The 18,036-nt window shown below is 54.9% G+C and overlaps 1 protein-coding gene across 3 annotated transcripts; it reads right to left on the reverse strand.

Annotated features, from left to right (window-relative positions):
* Window positions 1–385: 385 nt before the first annotated feature.
* RGS14 (regulator of G protein signaling 14) lies at window positions 386–14,571 on the reverse strand. Of its 3 annotated transcripts, none has more exons than XM_077895389.1 (15): window positions 14,354–14,571; window positions 6,764–6,785; window positions 6,413–6,591; window positions 5,966–6,058; window positions 5,728–5,871; window positions 5,317–5,460; window positions 5,089–5,200; window positions 4,662–4,765; window positions 4,030–4,233; window positions 2,239–2,315; window positions 1,867–2,011; window positions 1,704–1,785; window positions 1,550–1,596; window positions 1,360–1,474; window positions 386–1,102 (listed from the first exon to the last, which is right to left on the reverse strand). In XM_077895389.1, the coding sequence occupies exons 1-15, from the start codon at window positions 14,396–14,398 to the stop codon at window positions 900–902; spliced, it is 1,716 nt and encodes a 571-aa protein (XP_077751515.1). In that variant the 5' UTR covers window positions 14,399–14,571; the 3' UTR covers window positions 386–899. The 3 variants fall into 3 exon arrangements, with proteins under 3 accessions (XP_077751515.1, XP_077751516.1, XP_077751517.1); XM_077895390.1 differs by having other exon boundaries at window positions 1,867–1,993; window positions 14,354–14,570; XM_077895391.1 differs by lacking the exons at window positions 6,413–6,591; window positions 6,764–6,785.
* Window positions 14,572–18,036: the final 3,465 nt, after the last annotated feature.

Here is an 18,036-nt window from a genome sequence, read left to right on the forward strand (position 1 = left end):
CAGCCATGTCTGCAGAGACACACTCAAGCACCAGGAGAAGCAGAGGACAATAATCAGATGCTGTCCTTGACTCAGATCCAGAGACTGAGGAACAGCATGATGACGGGTGGCAGAGGCACAGCTCCCTGGAGGGTTCTTCCCCTCCCTCCCCGTCCTTCCTCTCTCCCTCCCCCCTTTCTCCTTCCCTCCCCAACTCTGTCTCTCATATTCACACCCCAAATAACTCTGTGCAGTCAGGAAGAGAAGTTCTGACAACAGGAAGTTAGGGGGCATATTCTGAGGTCCCCACGGGCTTCCTGGCACTGACCTTGGTGACAGAGGCAGTGCAGTTTAGCGGGGGTACACCAGGTAGACTGGCACACAAGGAACACACATCACAGGAGAATAATAATTACTATTATAATAACAATATTGTACATCCAGGACAAACCCAGCTGCCCCAGGCCAACTGCAAAATCCATACATCCAGCAGCCTATGTGAGTAAAGTAAGGGGCTGCCCGCCTACACCCCCAAGCCTTACTCATACCAGCTCCCTGAGGAGGGGCCAGCCCTTCCTCCTGCTCCCTGCTGAGGCTTAGCACAGGGTGGGAAGGCTGGCACTGCCAACGCTGCCCCTCTGTGCTGGGCATGCCTGTACTGGGGAGGCTAGGCCCACCTCCCCTTAGTGACCTGGCAGCAAGGGATGGGTGAGCAAACCTATGAGGGACGAAGTGGTGGCAGCTGTGGGGTGTGGCTCCTCTGAGCCTGCTCGCCACCCCTTTCCAGCTCTTCCTGCGGGCCTGCCCATGGCAGGAAGGGGCCAAGGACACTCATGGCACAGACAGGGCATGCAGAGTGGGCCCACAGCATGCTTGGCCCGCCAGGTGCCATGCAGCCGGCCTGGACTGTTGGGCAGCCATCAGAGGGCTGAGTGGGCAGTGGAGTCTGAGGTGTCCCCCTTGGGCTGGACCTCTGATTCAGTCTGTGGTGGGGCCTCTTGAGGGTTGGGTCCTTGGGCAGGCAGCTGCAGAAATTCTGGAAGCACCAGGTCCTCTTTGCAAAGAAGGCCCCTCTGGTCGTGGGCTCCACTGCTCTGTACCCGATTCAGCAGCTCCACCAGGCCTAGGGGTGGCCACAGAGTCAAGAGGCCCACTGATCTGCCTCGGCCAGCCCACTACCATCTTGCTGCCTTTACTATGACCACAGCCTTCCTAACCCCCTTCCACCCTTCAGGACCTCTGACCCCCAACCCCAATAGACACTCTTCCAGCCCCCAAAGACATACAGGTCCGTGACTTAGCTCAAGTCTCTCTCCACAGCACCCACTTTCAATGATCACCAATGCTTCTGGTCCCTAGCTCTCACCATCCCCAAAGTACCTTCAATATCACAGGTCTGCCGCTTCCCAGTGCTACTACCAGGCCCCTCAGCCAGTGAGTTGAGGGACAGTGGAGGAGGGTGGATGGCCTTGTTCTGGGTTCTAGGCTGGCTGCCCTGTAAGAATGTGGAGTCAGAGCCACAGCTGGGAGGGGAGGTACAGTGGGGAGAAGGGAGAGCCCTTTCTCTCACCTGGCTGAAGCACTGGGGTATGTCTCCAATCTGGGGAGTCTTCACACCTGTGGCAGAGAGTGCCATCGTTAGTATTTGTCTCCTACCTGGACCCCTTTCCTTCTGGGCCACAGCCACCTCCAGGGACCAAGCCCCCAGGCCTTTGTTTCTCTACCTGGAAGAGTGTTCAAAACCAGTCTCTGGGCGGCCACTGAGCTCACTAGCTTCCCCAGATCCAGCGGCTGCTTCTCACCAGGCTGTGGGGACAAGTCAGCAGCCCGCTCCCTGCCACCCCTCCCCTGCCCCGCTGTCGTCCCCCCCCCCTCCTTCCCCCTTACCAGGCACAGTGCCACCTCTTGCGGGCTCAGGCCATGCTTCGCCAGAATGGGCTGCAGCGCGTCCTGCAGCCGCTTGGTGGACTTGGCGGAGATCCGCACCACGCGCTCCTGAGCCACCAACTCGAGCCTGCATGGGACCCTCGCACTGCAGAAGGGTGGAGAGCGGACCTACCTCTCCCCCAACCCACCAGGGATAGGTCCAAGAGGGGCGGAGCCTCAACTGGGGAGGTGGGATAACTTCGGGGTGAACCCTTAGCCTCAGGTATGCCATTAGCCCCAGGGGCAGGACCTGAGAGGTAGAACAACAGCCTGAACTGGAGCCCAAACAGGTGTTGAGACCCAGGACCCAAGCCTGGGAGGAGAGGCACTCACTCGAAGGTGATCCTGTTCTCCAGCCGCACCTCCTGATCCGCCAGCACGGCGCAGTCCTGATCCAGGACCAGGGCCTTCTACAGATGCCGGGTAGGTCTTAGAGTTCCTCCCTTGCCACCCCCAGCCAGCCCCAGGATCTGAGGGAAACACCTCACTTCCTCCCATGGCCTCCACTGGGGCCCCTAAGTCAGAGGGATGGGCCAATGGGCAGGTAGGTGGTAGAGATGCAAATGGAATAAGACAGCTGGCTGGAGTTGGAGCCTAATATGCCCAAGTCCAGGCAAAAGTATGGCAAAAAGGCTGGACAGCTTTGGAAAAGAAATGGTGTTATAGGAAGCATGGGAGTGGGGTGAGCACGAATGGTAATGCGGCTGCTTGGATAAGGAGCAGGACTAGGTTCTGGATCATGGAGCTACCTCTTCCCAGGCTAGGCCAGGCCAGGACCTGCCTCTGGGACAGCTGCTGCCTTGTCTCTCAAGCATGTGAAACTCAACCAGACCAGCTGGATGCATTTCCTTCCTCATCACCCACCTTTGATCAGCTACCCAGGCCTTGTCTACTTCTCTCCATCCCCACCTACTAAGGATACTCCTCGTCTCCTCACTGCAACAAGAGCCCCTCCCCCAAGACCGCTGTGAGGCCAGAAGGATGTGAAGTATCTGGCGCAGGGCCTGGCACACAGTAGGTACATAAACAGTAGGTGTAGTAACTACTGCCCCTATAGGCCCCACTGCCAGCCCAGGGCAGGGAGGCAGCCTCTTCAGGGATAGGCCGATGATGTGCTGCAGCGACAGGTGGAGTGTGGGTGGGGAATTATATTTAGCAGTCGTGAATGCCCGTCTGGGCTTCAGAGGCTGCATGGGTGGCCTGAGTGGGCAGAGCTCCTCCCACAGTTGCCCTCACAGTCCCATTCTCCAGGTCCTAGAACTTGACCTGCATTTCTTACCCACATCTAGGACTTCACTTAAGCTGTTTCCTCTGCCTAGAATATCCTCTCCCAGAGCCAGGCAAACTCTTCCACATCCTCCTTCTCCCTTCAACAGCTGCCTCTTCCATGAAGCCTTCCTGGAACCAGCCAGAAAAGCCTACCTTCCCCCAGAAACTCTCTGAAGCTTCAACTTCTCTTCCCTGATCACATCCTGCCTGGCTCACTTCTAGCCTATGGATCTGGAAGACAGAGCTCAGGCCTGGGTCCCTCTGCCCACCCACCTTGCAGGGCCTTAGGTCTTGTCTGGGTGAATGAAATCCTGTAGGGTCTCCCTAGAACAGAGCATTCTTTCTTTAGATTCCCCTCCCTTACTGGCTGGTTCAGTTTAAAGTGAGTTTGTCCTTATACTCCTCTTTAAAGCTTAATGCTAGTTTGCATCTCAAGTAAAGTTTTTCTTGGGCTAGGTGCGTTTGGATGTCCCTGATGGCCATTTCAAGGATGGCCAGTAGGAACTCTCGGAGTGATGGGAGAAACTCAGCTCTGGCAGTGGTTCTCCTCCACTCTACCTCCCTAGAGCATCACAGTGAAGATGATGGGTGTGCTGGAAGCTCTGGGTGGGGGTGAGTGGGGGGAGGGGATAGGATTTTCATGGGATGAGACTGGAAGCCTGAATTTGAGGAATTGGTGCTGGGTTGCTTTGGAATTGGGCATGGGGGGAGGGAACGGTTGTGTTGGGGACTAGAATTAGGAAGGGAGTGAGGATAAGAATGGAATTGGGATTGAGGTCATAGCTGAACAGAGAGAGGAATGGGGTTGGAGTCAGGATCGGGAAGAGAGAGTTGGGGACCAGGCCAGATTCACACCTGTTCATTGCCCACCAGGTAGACCTTGATGTCAGGTAGAGAGAGACCTCGTTTCTCACAGATGCCTGCCAGCATGGCACGGATTGTGAGGCCAGGTCGGGCCAGGGCCAAGGAGGCTGTGCCATCTGGCAGGTACACGCAGCAGTACTTCCCTGGCCGGCTTTCACTCTCACCTTCTGTGCTCCCAAGGCTCTTCCGGTGGCTCTGATTCAGGACAGGAACAGAGGGAAGGTCATGTGTACACATTCAGGGACATGCAAAGAGGTACACAGACAGGTAAACTCACTGGGGCACACACATACCTAAGGGTACACTTTTAGGCAGGCAAAGACACTCTTCCTACAACATGTATATGCTCACTCAGATGTAGGGGCACCCAGAGATAGGTCCTCCCACCGGCCCATATGCACCTGCTGTGTACACCTAGGCACCCACACGTGCACACACACAACCTAACCCTTGCCATGCATGGGGCCCAATGTGGTGGGGACAGGAAGAAAGTAAGGGGACAGGAGGGCTTGGTAGGAGGGAGGTGGAAGTGGGGACCATGACTAGAAATGATGGCAGCCCCACAAAGGTGAGTGAGTAGTGGCCCTGGCCTGCACCTCATCTCCTCCCAGCAGCTGGCTCACCTCAGATTTGCTGTTGACAAAGGCAAGGAAGCCAAGGTCCAGGCTGGCAGATGAGTTGAGGGAGCCCTGGGACTCTCTGCGCAAAGGAGCCCCACCTGCCAGTTCTATGAGAGAGGGAGCAGTGAGCAGAACAGCCCCTCCTCCCTACACCCCTTTCTCCACAACTAGGTGGATCTGGCTGGAGCCCTCTCGCAGGAGTCTAACGTGGCCCGGGACCATGGAAGTGTTGCTACTAAGAGGGCTTCCTAAAATTCTGGGGTCTAGCCTGGAAACCAAAACACGGGGGAAACGTGATGGTCAACAGGGATCTCTATTTCGGTTTTCACAGATTTACAGATGTCCATGGAACAAAGTAGGAGGAAGGAAGAATTATCAAAGCTTGCCCGACCTCCCACCGCAACTCTTCTCTATGGCCTCCAACCCTCACCCTTGCGGAAAGACTTCCGGAGCGGGCGACCCCCAGAGCCCTCAGCGGACGGCAGGTGCCCCAACTCCTCCACGCCCAGAGGCAGCGACTTCCCAGACTTCAGCTTCGGCTTCTGCGGGTACAGGAAAGGCGCTGGCGCCAGGCCGGGCTCCAGCTCGCCTGCAGACCAGGGGCACACCCCTACAGATCTGCACCTGGCCCCCGCTTCCCCCAGCCCCTCGTCCGCACCTTCCTCGTGGAGTCAGGGCTGCCCGGGCTGGAGGATCCAGGTTCCCGCAGGGGACGTCCCTCGGCCTCCGCCAGGAGACATTCGCGGTACAGCGGCGACTTGACGAAGCGCGCGTAGCTATCGAACTTCATCAGGTTGAAGATCTGCAGGCCCCGCGCGGGGAAGGTGAGCCGGGGGCGGGGCGGGGCGGGGCGGGGCGGGGCGGGGCGGGGGCGGCGCTTGGCTCGCAGCCCGCCTCCCCAAGCCCTGAGTATTGGCCGGAAAGGCTTTAGCCCCTCCCACCCGGCTCCTTGGCCCCGCCCCGCCCCCTCGGCCCCGCCCCAGCCTCCGCCCCCGGGCCTGGCCCCGCCTCTTGCGCCTTCTTCCAAGGCCACGCCCCCTAGCCCCGCGAGGCCGTGGGAGACCCCGACCTGGAGCTGCTGCGCCCGGAACATGTCCGGTCGTGGTTCGGCCAGCACCTCCTCGCCTAGCCAGGCCTGCCGGTCGATGTTCACTGGGCTCAGCGCCTGGCTAGACAGGAATTCCTCGTAGATGTGGCGGGCCTCCTGAGCAAGCTGTTGGAGGAGGGACAAGAAAAGATGAGGGGCATGGCCCAGGGCATGGCCCAGCTCCGGTCCCACCACTCCGCCCCCGCTCCCCTTCCCTCACCTGCTGCGTGTCGCTGGCCGGGATCTGCTGGAAGCGCTCGCAGGCCTTCCAGAAAGTGACATTCTCGGCGCTGAACTCCTTCTTCAGGAACTCCTGGCGCAGAGAAGGAGGAAATCAGAGGCACAGAGACCCGGTCAGGGAATTCCATCAAAGACACTGGGATAGAGATAGGGCCAAGAAGCCAAGTCAGGCAGATAGGGCCAGACAGATGGGGCCAGATTGGAAGGCGTACAAAGAAAATGAGAGGCAGAGACAAGGAGAGGTCCCTGCAGGGAGAAGACGAAGAAGGTGCCAAAGAAGGGCCAGAGGAGGCAGCCAACAGAGGAATACCATTCTGGCCAGCCTGAAGCTCCATCCACGTCCTCTCCCATGCCCGTTGCCCACCCCTGCAACACACACCATAGTGGCCACTGCCATCTGCCCTCCCAATCCCGCCCCAAGGCTTACAGTGAAATAAGCCAGCCCCAGTGGGTCCTGCAGCAGCCGCTCGAATGATAGGCCCCAGCTGGCCACAGGCTGCTCCTCGGTGGGGAAGGGGCTGCTGGGGCCACTGGGGAGGCTGTGGATACTGAGGGAGCTTCCTCGGCTCTCGCCCTGGCCCTGAGGCCCTGCCGTGCTGCTCAGCTCTGTAGGTGGATGGACAAGGGGCGGTAAACTTTGTGGCCTTCCCCAGCCCCTGGCCCAACCCCATCTGTAGGTACTTTCCCTGGAAAGACAGCAAGTGACAGGGACCCCACCCTGTTTCCACATACCCTCCCCCACCCCAAGCAAGCCTCCTCCATACCCTCTGTCACTTACCTCCGTCTGAGACAGCCAGAACCTATAAGAGACCCAAGGTAGGCAGTCAGAGCTCCAGGTGGATTCTCAAGGGGACAGTTCTGGGTTCAGACCCCAGGACTGGAGCGGTGTTCTCCTCCACCTGGAGGGCCGGGCCATTCCCAGCCAGGTCACTGCTTGCTCAGCATTTTGGTCTGGCTCCTCCTGGCTCCCCTTCCATCATGTGCAAACCACTGTGTGCTGGGACTTATGCCAGTTACTTTCTATTTGCTCCTGGTTCCCTCCTCCCTCAGCACGTGCTAGGTAAGCCCAGGTGTACAGCATGGTGGGTTATCAGCATAGACTTTGAATCTTGTCTTTGCCATTTACAAGCTGTGTGATTTGTTACTTGCTTGTCTCCATCTGCAAATCGTGTATGATGATAATAATAGTAGCTTACTTCCAGGGACTGTTGTGAGGATCAAATCAGTTTAATAGATTTCTAGCATCTAGAACAGTGGCCGGCATGTGGTAAGTGCTGTATGGATGTTTGCTGGTGTCTCTAGCCAGTGATCTTTTTTTTTTTTTTTTAAGATTTATTTATTTATTTATAATAGACATAGAGAGAGAGAGAGGCAGAGATACAGGAGGAGGGAGAAGCAGGCTCCATGCTGGGAGCCTGACGCGGGACTCGATCCCGGGACTCCAGGATCGCGCCCTGGACCAAAGGCAGGCGCCAAACCGCTGAGCCACCCAGGGATCCCCTAGCCAGTGATCTCTTTGTTGTAACTGTTTCCTCTTGGAGAGGAAGACCCTGAGAGACCCTGGGCCCCACTCCACCTTAGGCTGGTTCCAGGATGCTATTTTATAGTATAGAACAGTCATTCTTAGACTCTAGTGTGCACTGAAATAACCAGTAGGAGCCCACCTCTGGAGATTCAAACTCAGCAGGTCCAGGATGCGGCCAGAGACTCTCCATTCCCAACAAGGTCTCAGGCAATGCTGATGCACTGGTCCATAGACCATACTGTGAATAGCATTGCTATAGAGACCAACTCCGTCCTTACCCCACCCCCACCCCACACACAACTCCGACTTCTCTGGGAATCCCAACCATTAGTGAAATAGAAACCCTCCTTTCAAAATGACTCTCGCAGTGATTTCCCTCGGTCCTTCCTACCTTCCTAGCAGCTCCTCCAGCTTCCTCCTCATCTCCTACCCACACAAGGTGGCCTCTACCACTCCTTGCCCTTTCCCCCTCCTACATCTCCCTCCCAGATCCAAACCCATATAGCCAACTTCCTGCTAACATCTCTGCCCAAATGTCCTATGAGCCCTTCCAACTCAGCCAGTCCCAAAGGAAGCCACCTCTGCCACCACCAAATCAGGGCATTGAACCCATTTCCCTACATCCTTCCTGTCTTTCTTCCCACCACCTGAGTTCAATTATCCCCAAGTTCTCCTTCTCTCTAGCATCCTATATTCTCACTAGGCCTGTCACAGGAGTTTCTACCACCTGTCCCTTTGTTACATCCCCAGGAAGCCTCTCCCTGCCCTTCCAGCTGGAATCTCCCTCTTTGCTCCCCACTCTCACCTAGGAACACTCAGATCCCACATCTGTGGGCCAGAGTTGGCCTGCAAGTATGTAGGACATTTTTTTCATTTTTAGTTTATTTATTTACTTTTCAAGATCGTATTTATTTATTTGAGAGAGAGAGAGAGAAAGAGAGAGAGAGACAGATGGAGCAAGAGAGAGAGCATGAGCAGGAGAAGGGGTAGAGGAAGAGGGGGGAGCCAACTCCTGGGCGAGCATGGAGCCTGATGTGGGGCTCCATCCCAGGACTGGGATCATGACCTGAGCCGAAGGCAGACACTTAGCTGACTGAGCCACCCAGGTACCCCTCATTTTTAAAAGTGTTTCCCACATTTAAAAACCAGGGGTCTGGGATCCCTGGGTGGCGCAGCGGTTTGGCGCCTGCCTTTGGCCCAGGGCGCGATCCTGGAGACCCGGGATCGAGTCCCACGTCAGGCTCCCTGCATGGAGCCCGCTTCTCCCTCTGCCTGTGTCTCTGCCTCTCTGTCTCTCTCTCTCTCTCTGTGACTATCATGAATAAATAAATAAAATCTTTAAAAAAAATAATAAATTTCTAAAAAAATAAGAAAAAAAAAAAAACCAGGGGTCTTATATAAACTACTTCCCAGCATGACAACTTTGGCTGGCACTCAGCAGCAACTGCCTTCCCTAGATGGGGCTTATGTTCTTTTTAGGGGTCTCTGAGGCCAGTTTGATGCATTTATGCTACTTATGGCGAGAGATGCTGCCCCAGACTGCCTGAGTTCCAGGTTGTGCTGTGTGATCTTGGATAAGGCGCTATATCTCTCTGTCCTTCAATTTCTTTTTCTATAGAAATGGAGCAAATACTTTTCCTGACTTCAAAGGGTTGCTGTATGTAAATAAGTTAAATATATAGTTAAGGAACTCAGAACACTATCCGGCATGAACCATACTGTTATTGCTGTTATCTTAGTATTGGTGTCTGACCCTGCTCCACTTTCGAGTTTGCTAGCCCCGCGACGGAGGAAAGAACACAGGTGTTGGGGTCTGTCAGACCCAGATTCAAATCCCAGCTCTGACCTTTCCCAGTTTTATGGCTTTGGGCTCCTCCCTGAGCCTCCTCTCCCCCTTGGAGTGTGGAGGTAAGAGGCTGCTGAAGAAGAACGAAAGTTTGTGCAGAATGTGGCTGGGAGTGGAACCCATCTGTAGGCATCTGCCCTCCCCACACGCTCTCCCTTGGCCCACCGGGCTCACCCTAGCCCTCGCCCTCCTTCCTCAGCACCCTCGAATCTGACAGCTTCTTCCCTTCTTCCGAGTCAGCTCCAGTGGCTGCTGGAGGAAGTCCCAACTCCCAGGGTGCGTGAAGATGATGAGTTGAAGCCCAGGGTCCCAGCCTGCTGCCTCCATTCCTGGTACCCTGGTGCACCTGCCTGTCCTGCCTGCTCAGGGCTGCGGGCACCATCTTCTGTCCAGGGCTCCTCCAGGAACCATCTTGCCTCCCCCTCTCAGGTGGCCTCCTGGTCCTCCCTCCCCCCTCACCCACTGGCCTCTCTGCTGCTTGCCCTCCTTCCCCGGCCTCAGCCTCTCCCTAGCTCAGAGCCCCCGTGGCTGCTGGGGCGGGTGGGAGCTGCAGATAGGGCCCAGGCACCTGGGGCTGTAGGCAGCCCATACTCCTATTTTGTTTTATTCTTGACATTATGTTGAATTGACTGTCAGTGTCTTTAGGCTGGCTCCCAGGTCTCATGAGCTCCCTGCCTGGGGGGTGGGGGGAGCAGTTGCTGGGTTACAGCTGAAGCTTAGCCTGGGCCTGACTAATGAATCCCTATAGCCTCCCCCATTTCCCTCTCCCTCACTCCATCCTACACTTTATCACACACACATCTTCACACTCCTGTTTCCTGCTTCACTGCTTTCTCCTGCTGGGTATCTGCTCCTGCTCCTCTCACTGAACTCACTGCTCTCCAGTCTTGGCTCGTCGACACCAGTCCCCTCCAAACACCAGTTGTCCTGAGCCCTCCAGCCCACCACACTTCTGCTCACCCATGTCTAGGCCTCTCTCTCCTTACAGTTTGGTAGCTCCCAGAGAGCAAGCCTGATTTGTAGAGGGAACCAACCTGAGCCCCCTCTCACAAGCACCCTCTTGCTCTGGGGCCAAGAAGCAGCCACTAAGGCCCTAGCAGTCCTCCTCTGCCTCCCATGAGGCCCTGCACTCCCTTCACCAGAGATCCTTCACCTCTGAATGCCCCATCTCTGTGGCCTGCAGTTCACCTTTGCCAGTCCCTCTTGCCCTGCTGGTTGTTGATCTGGATCGTGGGGACTGAGGTGGGAGGGAGTTAGGATAGAGTCTGGTTTCAGTTCCACCATTCATGAGCAAGTAACTCTCACCTCTGGGCCTCAGTTTTCCCCCTGGGTAGAATGGAGCTCAGCATCCCACTTTCTTGGGGCTGCTAGGAAGAATGAGCACGTATGTGAAAACAGCAGGTACACAGCTGTCAGGGGCTCTGCGGACCAGGGCTCCAGGCTGCCCAGGCTCCGTGGCCTGGGGAAGTTGTGCGGAGGAGGGCTGGCCTTGCCCCACCCTGGCTTGTCTGAGGAGAAGTGGTAAGTGAATGGGAGAAAAGGGGAAGAAATGATGAGGAAGGGTGTGGTGGAAGGTGACACTCCTGACCCATGGTCAGGCTTCAGTTTGGCATCCTTTTTTCTTAGACCCTGGAAGAGCCACTGGTATCTAAGGATACTAGGGTGAGAGTGGAGTGGCCCAACATTTCTGACCTCTAATTGTGTGACGGGCACTCTCGGACATACACATCTGTGTTCTCACTCTATCTTCAAATCTTTATCCTGTGTAGCAGGTGTTAATAGCCCTGTTTTACAGATAAGAAAACCTAGACCCAAAGAAGTTGCATAGCAGGGAAGCAGCTGAGCTGAAGTTAAAAGCTAAGTGTTCCCGAGTCCCTGGGTGGCTTAGTGGTTGAGAGCCTGCCTTCAGCTCAGGGCGTGATCCCAGGGTTTTGGCATCAAGTCCCACATTGGGCTCTCTTCAGGGAGCCTGCTTCTCCCTCCACCTATGTTGCTGCCTCTCTCTGTGTGTCTCTCATGAATAAATAAATAAAATATTAAAAAAAAAAGTGTTCCCAACTGGAGCCGGAGTCCTGCCTCCCACTAAGCTGCCTCCCTGTGTAGACAGGAGATGTACAAGGGGAGCTGGGAGGCCCAGGGCCTCAGCCCTTTGGATACAGGTGGGCAAAGCCATTCAGGGGTAAAGGGTCCAGGGGGTCCTCTTGAACTCCACCCTCTGGAAAGGTCAGACCTCAAAGGGAGAGCCAATTTACTTAGCATCTTCTGTGCTGGCACTCTGTACCATCATCTCAATTGATCCTAGTTTGGGGAAACTGAGGCCCCAAGATCCTCTCTGGGTATATGCAAAGAGAACCCTGAGTGCCAGTTCCCTTCAGCCTGAGTCAACCCTGTGGAGACAAACCCTAGCCCAGGCTGGATGCCAAGAATGCAGGCAGAGCTATGGTAAGGTCTCTCCAGGTGGAATGGCTAACTGGGCCCCCTGAGAGTGACAGGATATGATAACCACCACTCTCTAGGCTTTAGGCCCAACCTCCTCTTAGGCCATGTCCCTGTACACACACCCTGTGTTGCCCCACATCTAGCCCCTTCCCCATGCTACCTCCTCTTCCAGATGGCATATGCTTTCAAGAACTTCATACCACAATGCCCAAAGTGATCCAACAAGTCAGTTCTCCCATCCCAGGTCTTCCTCAAGCTTTCTCTACCCTGGACCTGTGGCTTTTACTCAAATCTGAATTTTCTTCTAGTATTTGTACCTGTGTCTTTATGCTTTGCCAGACTGGGAGCTGCTTGAGGGCAGGAGCTATGGCAACACGTTTGGGTCTCCAGTGCCCAGGACAGGGCCAGCGTAGAGCAGGCCTATGGAGGGGCTGCTGACTGAATGACTGCCTGAACAAATGATGTGGTAGTCAGGGTCCTGTAAAGATGTCTCTGGGAGGGGGCTGGGAGCCATCTCTAAGTGACAGGTTTCATTGCGACTGCCTGACAAGCTGAGTGGCAGAAAGACGAGGCTGACAAATGAAGCTGCTGCAGCAGGGAATAATGGCAGCCCGTGGGTGGAGGTGGTGGCAGGGGGAGGCAGGAGAGCACAGAGCCAGGCAGTTCTGGGAGGTGGGGGAACAATGGCATTGAGTCAGAGAGGTCGGGTTCAAATGCATGCCCCTCAACTTGCTGGCTGCCTTCAGCCTGTCACTCCTCTGAGCCACCCTCGGGAGGTAACTCATGAAAGGAGCTTGACGCCTGGTCCACAGCTGTCTCTGTGTGCATCCCTGCTGATGCCTGTCCACCCCCCCATGTCAGCCGAGCATGGTCTCAGAAAGATGACTGGTGGCCAGCAAGCAACCAATTTGTGACCTTCAGGATTCCGAGAGGTGACATGGAGAGTTCAGAACAGACCCAGGAAGGGGTCTGTGTGTGTGAAGATTGAAGATAAATCTGTGTGTGAAGGTTGTTGCAAGGAGCCAGGGCTGGAGGCAGAATTGGGTGCCCTCCCTCCTCTGAAAGACTGATGTTGGGGCAGAGAAGCCATAAGTTGACGTGGGAGGGGCAGAGACTGGGTCTGTCTTGAGGCATCCTCAGTTGCCCTGCAGTTCTGGGCACTGCTCAGAAGCACCAACTTAGCTGCGCTCTGGGGTGAGATTGGGAGTGGACATTCTCCTGGGCCTGGACATCTGAGTGTCATGCCTCTGGGGTTGGAGTGTGAGGATCTTAGGTTCTTGAACTTTCAAAGTTAGGTTGATGGTAAAGACAGTGAGTTGAGGAACTGGGCCAGCCTGGTGGGGTTTGCCTCTCTCCTACCCAGCTAACTGGGGCTGGGCAATAAAGAGACACTGGAAGAAGGAGAGGAGGAGGAAGGTCTTTGGAATTAGGAGGCAGGAGTGTGGGGTAAAACCTCAGTTTCTGAATGAAGCAGGGGACCCTTGAAGAGGGGCTGAGAATGAAGGGAGGCATTGGGCTGACGTTTATAGAGGCACCACAATGGGCCAAGGGCCTCATATTCATCATTCCACTTAATCATATCAACAAGCCTTTGAGAATTGTTCCAATTTCCTCATTTTACAGGTGAAGAAACTGAGGGTCAGAGAGGACCTCTAGTAAGGGATAATGGAGCCACAGCTGGAACCCAGGTTTCTCTGGACCCATTGGTTTTGTCCCATAGTCCTAGGCCGGGGCCAGGTTAGAGGCTAGGACACTGTGTGGCCTTCCTGGGGTTGTTAGGAGGGACTGGGGCTCTGCCAAGTGGGGTGGTATGCTAGGGAGAGAAGGAAGGCCCCACACAGCCTGCTCCATCAGCTGAATGAATAAAGAAGCTGGACTGTCCAAGCACAGCTCTGATTTGGAGGCCAGGCAGCCAGGGAGAGGGTTTAGGGGGTGGGTCGGCTGCAGTAGCCAGGGCATCCTAGAGCCCAGCTATTCCCACCCTTCCTGGTAGCCCAGGAATAAAACAGACAAGCAGCACCAAGCTGGTCTGACCCCGCTGATCCTTCCCAGGCCACCCAAAGACTACTCCTTCTGGCAGGAAGCCTCTGGAGCAGGTCCAGCTGAAGGGCAGTGACCCACTGAGGGTTACCCTTTACCTGACCTTGGGTGTCAGGATATGGGTGAGGAGGGGAAGGCCGAAGCTAGGTGAGATGTGGGGGTCTGGGCCACTGTGGGGGTTGCAGGGGTCAAAGGGCATGCCAGGTGTCCCTGCTGCCCTAGGATGTAGGCAGCCCCAGATGGTGCCAAAGTGGCAGGAGAGGGAAGAGTGGGGACCAGAAGCCTATGCCCACTGTATCTGCTCTCGTCTCAACAGTTGCCCCAGGTCCAGCAGGGTCATCTGGGGGGTCCTAGGGTAGGGCACCAGGTCCCACTGCCTGCTCCTGTTTGTACCCCAACTTCTCCTGCCCTCTGGCAGCATGCAGGCTCTTGCCCAGCCCTGCCGGGTGTGCCTCCTGAGCTCCACCCTGGGTGTGCCCACCCCCTCCCCACGGGCCTGGCCTGGAGCCCACACTCACCATGCGCCCGTTGGGGACACCCAGGTGCTTGGGCTTCCCCGGCATGCCGCCGCTGTTCACGGGTCCCTGCCGGGAGGAGTGCCCACCATGGGGACCATGGGCAGCCCCGGCCTGAGCTTGCACGGCGGCAGGCAGGCAACGAGAGAGCTCAGCTCTGCTCCTGAGGGCCCTTACATCCTGAAACACAGCTCACTACCTCTTTTCTCTGCCACAGGAAGTGTCTCTATAGAAACCGAACCACAGAAAGAAGCAAGGTCTAAGAGAGTGAATGCCTCTTCCTACACACACACACACACACACACACACAGGCACGTTCACATGCACATACACATGCCACCAGTGTGCCCTTGGCAAACGCCCCACACAGTCACCAGCACATCAAAGAGGACTATGTGTGCCCAGGAAGAAGCCCAGTCTGGTCTGGCCCAGACCAGGGAGCTCCAGGGTCGCGTCTGGGCACACAGAAGAGTGCACAGACTAAGGGCACACTTAGTCACCTTTATGCACACTGGAAAGGGCTCGTGTGGACATGTGTACCAAATATGCACACATGGACTCTACTCAGCACACACTGGTCTCATACCTGCTGTATGTGTGCTGGGTATATGCACACTCAGTACCCCTCCCCCAGGCAGTTATGCACATGCACTGCCTCTTATCTCCAGATAAGATCTTGGAGGCCCAGCCTCGTGCCCAAGTGTACAGACAGATGGACACCTTGTGTGTACAATCATGTGCAGACAGGCTATTCGGGTGTGAGTGTTACAAACACATAGTCTCTCCCTTCATAAGAAACCCCTGGGTGTATATATAGTCCCTTGGACAGGGGCATGTGGCAGGCACAACTGTATACAGGCACATAGATGCTCAGCTCCCCCGGCGATATGTGCGAATAGGTATGCACATGCTTCTCCCCGGAGCAGGGGAATGGATCGATTGCATCTATGTGTGACACCTGTGCATTCATTCTCAAGTAAAAATCCCACCTTGGTGTAGTACCGTCAGCTGAAGAATGACATGCTGCCTCCCAGCCCCGGCCCAGGGTCAGCCGAACTCGGGGCTCTTAGCCAGAGTCCTCAGTTTGCTACTTTCTTTTTTTTTTAATATTTTTTTTTAATTTTTTTTTTTTATTTATTTATGATAGGCACACAGTGAGAGAGAGAGAGGCAGAGACACAGGCAGAGGGAGAAGCAGGCTCCATGCACCGGGAGCCCAATGTGGGATTCGATCCCGGGTCTCCAGGATCGCGCCCTGGGCCAAAGGCAGGCGCCAAACCGCTGCGCCACCCAGGGATCCCAGTTTGCTACTTTCATACACGGCATGCACCCACTACAGGACTTGTGTTTTACCTTAAGTATGGGCTTACTGCCCTCAAGTCACTCCCCGCCCTGCTTTGAGCCCCTCTTCTGTTTTCTATCCTCTATCCTACTGTCCTTTTCAGGCTGTGACTTGAACCCTTCAGTGGCAGAAACTGACTCTTCACCACAAATTCATGTCCTCTTCCTCTGAGCACATGGTTAAACTACTTTCCCAGGCTCACTTGCAGTCAGGTGTGGCCTTATGACTAGTCCCATCAATTAAATTATGAATGAAATGTGTGCCATTTCTGGGCCACGACTTTTATATAATATATGACCTCCACATTGTCTCTTTTACCCTTAGCTGGCTGAATGTAGAAGAGTGAGGGATTGTGAAGCCACAGGAGGAAGGAGACAGGAGCTTTGTATTAGGGCCCTGTGACAGACTCTGACCTCCAGTAAGGTCATCTCCTCCTCTCCTCACCTTTCCACCATGGATGCCAATTTCAGCTCTGACCATTACCCCGGCCAACCCTGGGACTTCCCATTTTCTCTTAGTCCTTATCAGGTTTTCTCCTCTCCAAGAGAGCGGTAGGGTACCTCCAGCCCTCAAAACACTGCTCTCGACTGCTCTCTCCCAGGCTTCCCACAGGGAGATATCAAGTACTGATATCTAGTTGTTCTGTGGGAGATCTGATGCCCCTTCCCTCTGGAGACTTCCCTGGCTTAGGTCTTGCTATCTCTCATCTGGTCATAATGACCTTCTATTCAGTCTCCCCATCTTGGGAGGGTAACCCCCCTCCAATATCTTCTCACCATAGCCAAAGAAATCCATGCTGGTCACTCCCATGCTTAAAACCATCCCATTGCTTTCTGGAAAAAGGCCATGTTCCTTAGCTGGAAATTGAAGGCCCTTTAAGTTCTGGCCTCAGCTACACTCTCCCTCCCCTCAGCCATTCCGAACTGCTTTCATCCCATATGCTCTCAGGCATCCCTCTGGGTCCTTACATCTCCTGTTCCCTCTGCTGATAATGCCTTTCCCCTTGCTGGGAAACTCCTACTCATTCTTCATGACCCAATTCTAGGTTCTGGAACAAATATTCATATTTTTACTAATTACTTATTAATCACCTCCTTTGTGCCAAGTGAGGTTCTTAGATGCTGGGGTTTCAGAGGTGACCCTAACTGAAAAATATCCCAGCCTTCCTCCAGGTCTAGTGGAATGTACATATTCTTGTTTGTATAGATATAAATCTCTGGAAGGGAATACTCTTTGAGAGGGGAGTGGCAGGGGACTTTTGTTGTATTATATGTCTGTATTACATATAAGACTATTACTTTAATAAGCTACTTAAAGACAGGTGATCCAGAAAAGATGTCTCAGCACTTATTCTTGAATATGTTCACTCATTCAAAAGGGCAGCTTCTTGAAATAAAGGAGCAATAAATGACACTCCCTCTCCACTGTAACAGGGGTTATTTACTCAAATAGCTAAAGGGGCCAAGCAGGTGCTATCATTTGGCCAGCAGGGAGGCTAGGTCAGCAGAGGAAGGCTTTTGCGGGGCCTAGTGGGGTTGGACCTTCAGGATTTTCCCGAAAACCTAGAAATTTGGATTTCTGATAAGTCTGTCGGTTTGAAAATACCAAGGGGCGCCTGGGTGGCTCAGTCGGATAAGCGGCTGCCTTCCGCTGGGGTCACGATCCTGGGATGGAGCTCCAAATCTGGCTCCCTGCTGAGCGAGGAGCCCGTTTCTCCCTCTCCCTCTGCCCCGCGCTCCGCTCCGCATGTGTGCGCGTGCACTCTGGCTCTCTCTTAAGTAAATAAAATCTTTTTTGGGGGCAGCCCGGGTGGCTCAGCGGTTTAGCGCCGCCTTCAGCCCACAGAGAGGCAGAGACACAGGCAGAGGGAGAAGCAGGCTCCGTGCAGGGAGTCTTACGTGGGACTCGATCCAGGGTCTCCAGGATCACGCCCTGGGCTGAAGGCGGCGCTAAACCGCTGCGCCACCCTGGCTGCCCAAGCAAATAAAATCTTTAAAACATTTAAAAATATATAAATATTGTATTTAAATCGTTGTATTGAAATAGCACGAGCAGGTAAAACAGAACTCTATACGGCTGTGGGCCAGCAGATTTTGACCTCTGGTCCACAGGCCGCTTTCCTGGACCATTCGTGGCTGCTGCAGGTGCAGTGGGCAGCACTCAAACAGTTTGAATGCGGATGGGTCCCAACTGGTGTCCCGGGACAGGACCCGGGTCTGCTCCTCCTGATTAAACCCGACTGATTCGGGAGTAGTGTAAGCCCTCAACTGGGAATTCTACATCTCCAAGGGCATGAAGCCAGGAGAGAGGTGGGGCCAGTGACGGCGGCTTCGGACAGGCCAGCC

This window comes from Canis aureus, chromosome 4, assembly GCF_053574225.1.
Source record: "Canis aureus isolate CA01 chromosome 4, VMU_Caureus_v.1.0, whole genome shotgun sequence".
NCBI classification, from domain to species: domain Eukaryota; kingdom Metazoa; phylum Chordata; class Mammalia; order Carnivora; family Canidae; genus Canis; species Canis aureus.

Bases quoted from the DNA above. Each gene is read 5' to 3' on its own strand.
- RGS14 (XM_077895389.1), bottom strand. From the start codon at position 14,398: ATGCCGGGGAAGCCCAAGCACCTGGGTGTCCCCAACGGGCGCATG. The intron at 5,201-5,316 runs GTGCGGACGAGG...CTGTACCCGCAG, and splicing joins GCCCTGACTCCACGAGGAAG to AAGCCGAAGCTGAAGTCTGG. The intron at 4,766-5,088 runs GTGAGGGTTGGA...CCTCTCTCATAG, and splicing joins CCGGAAGTCTTTCCGCAAGG to AACTGGCAGGTGGGGCTCCT.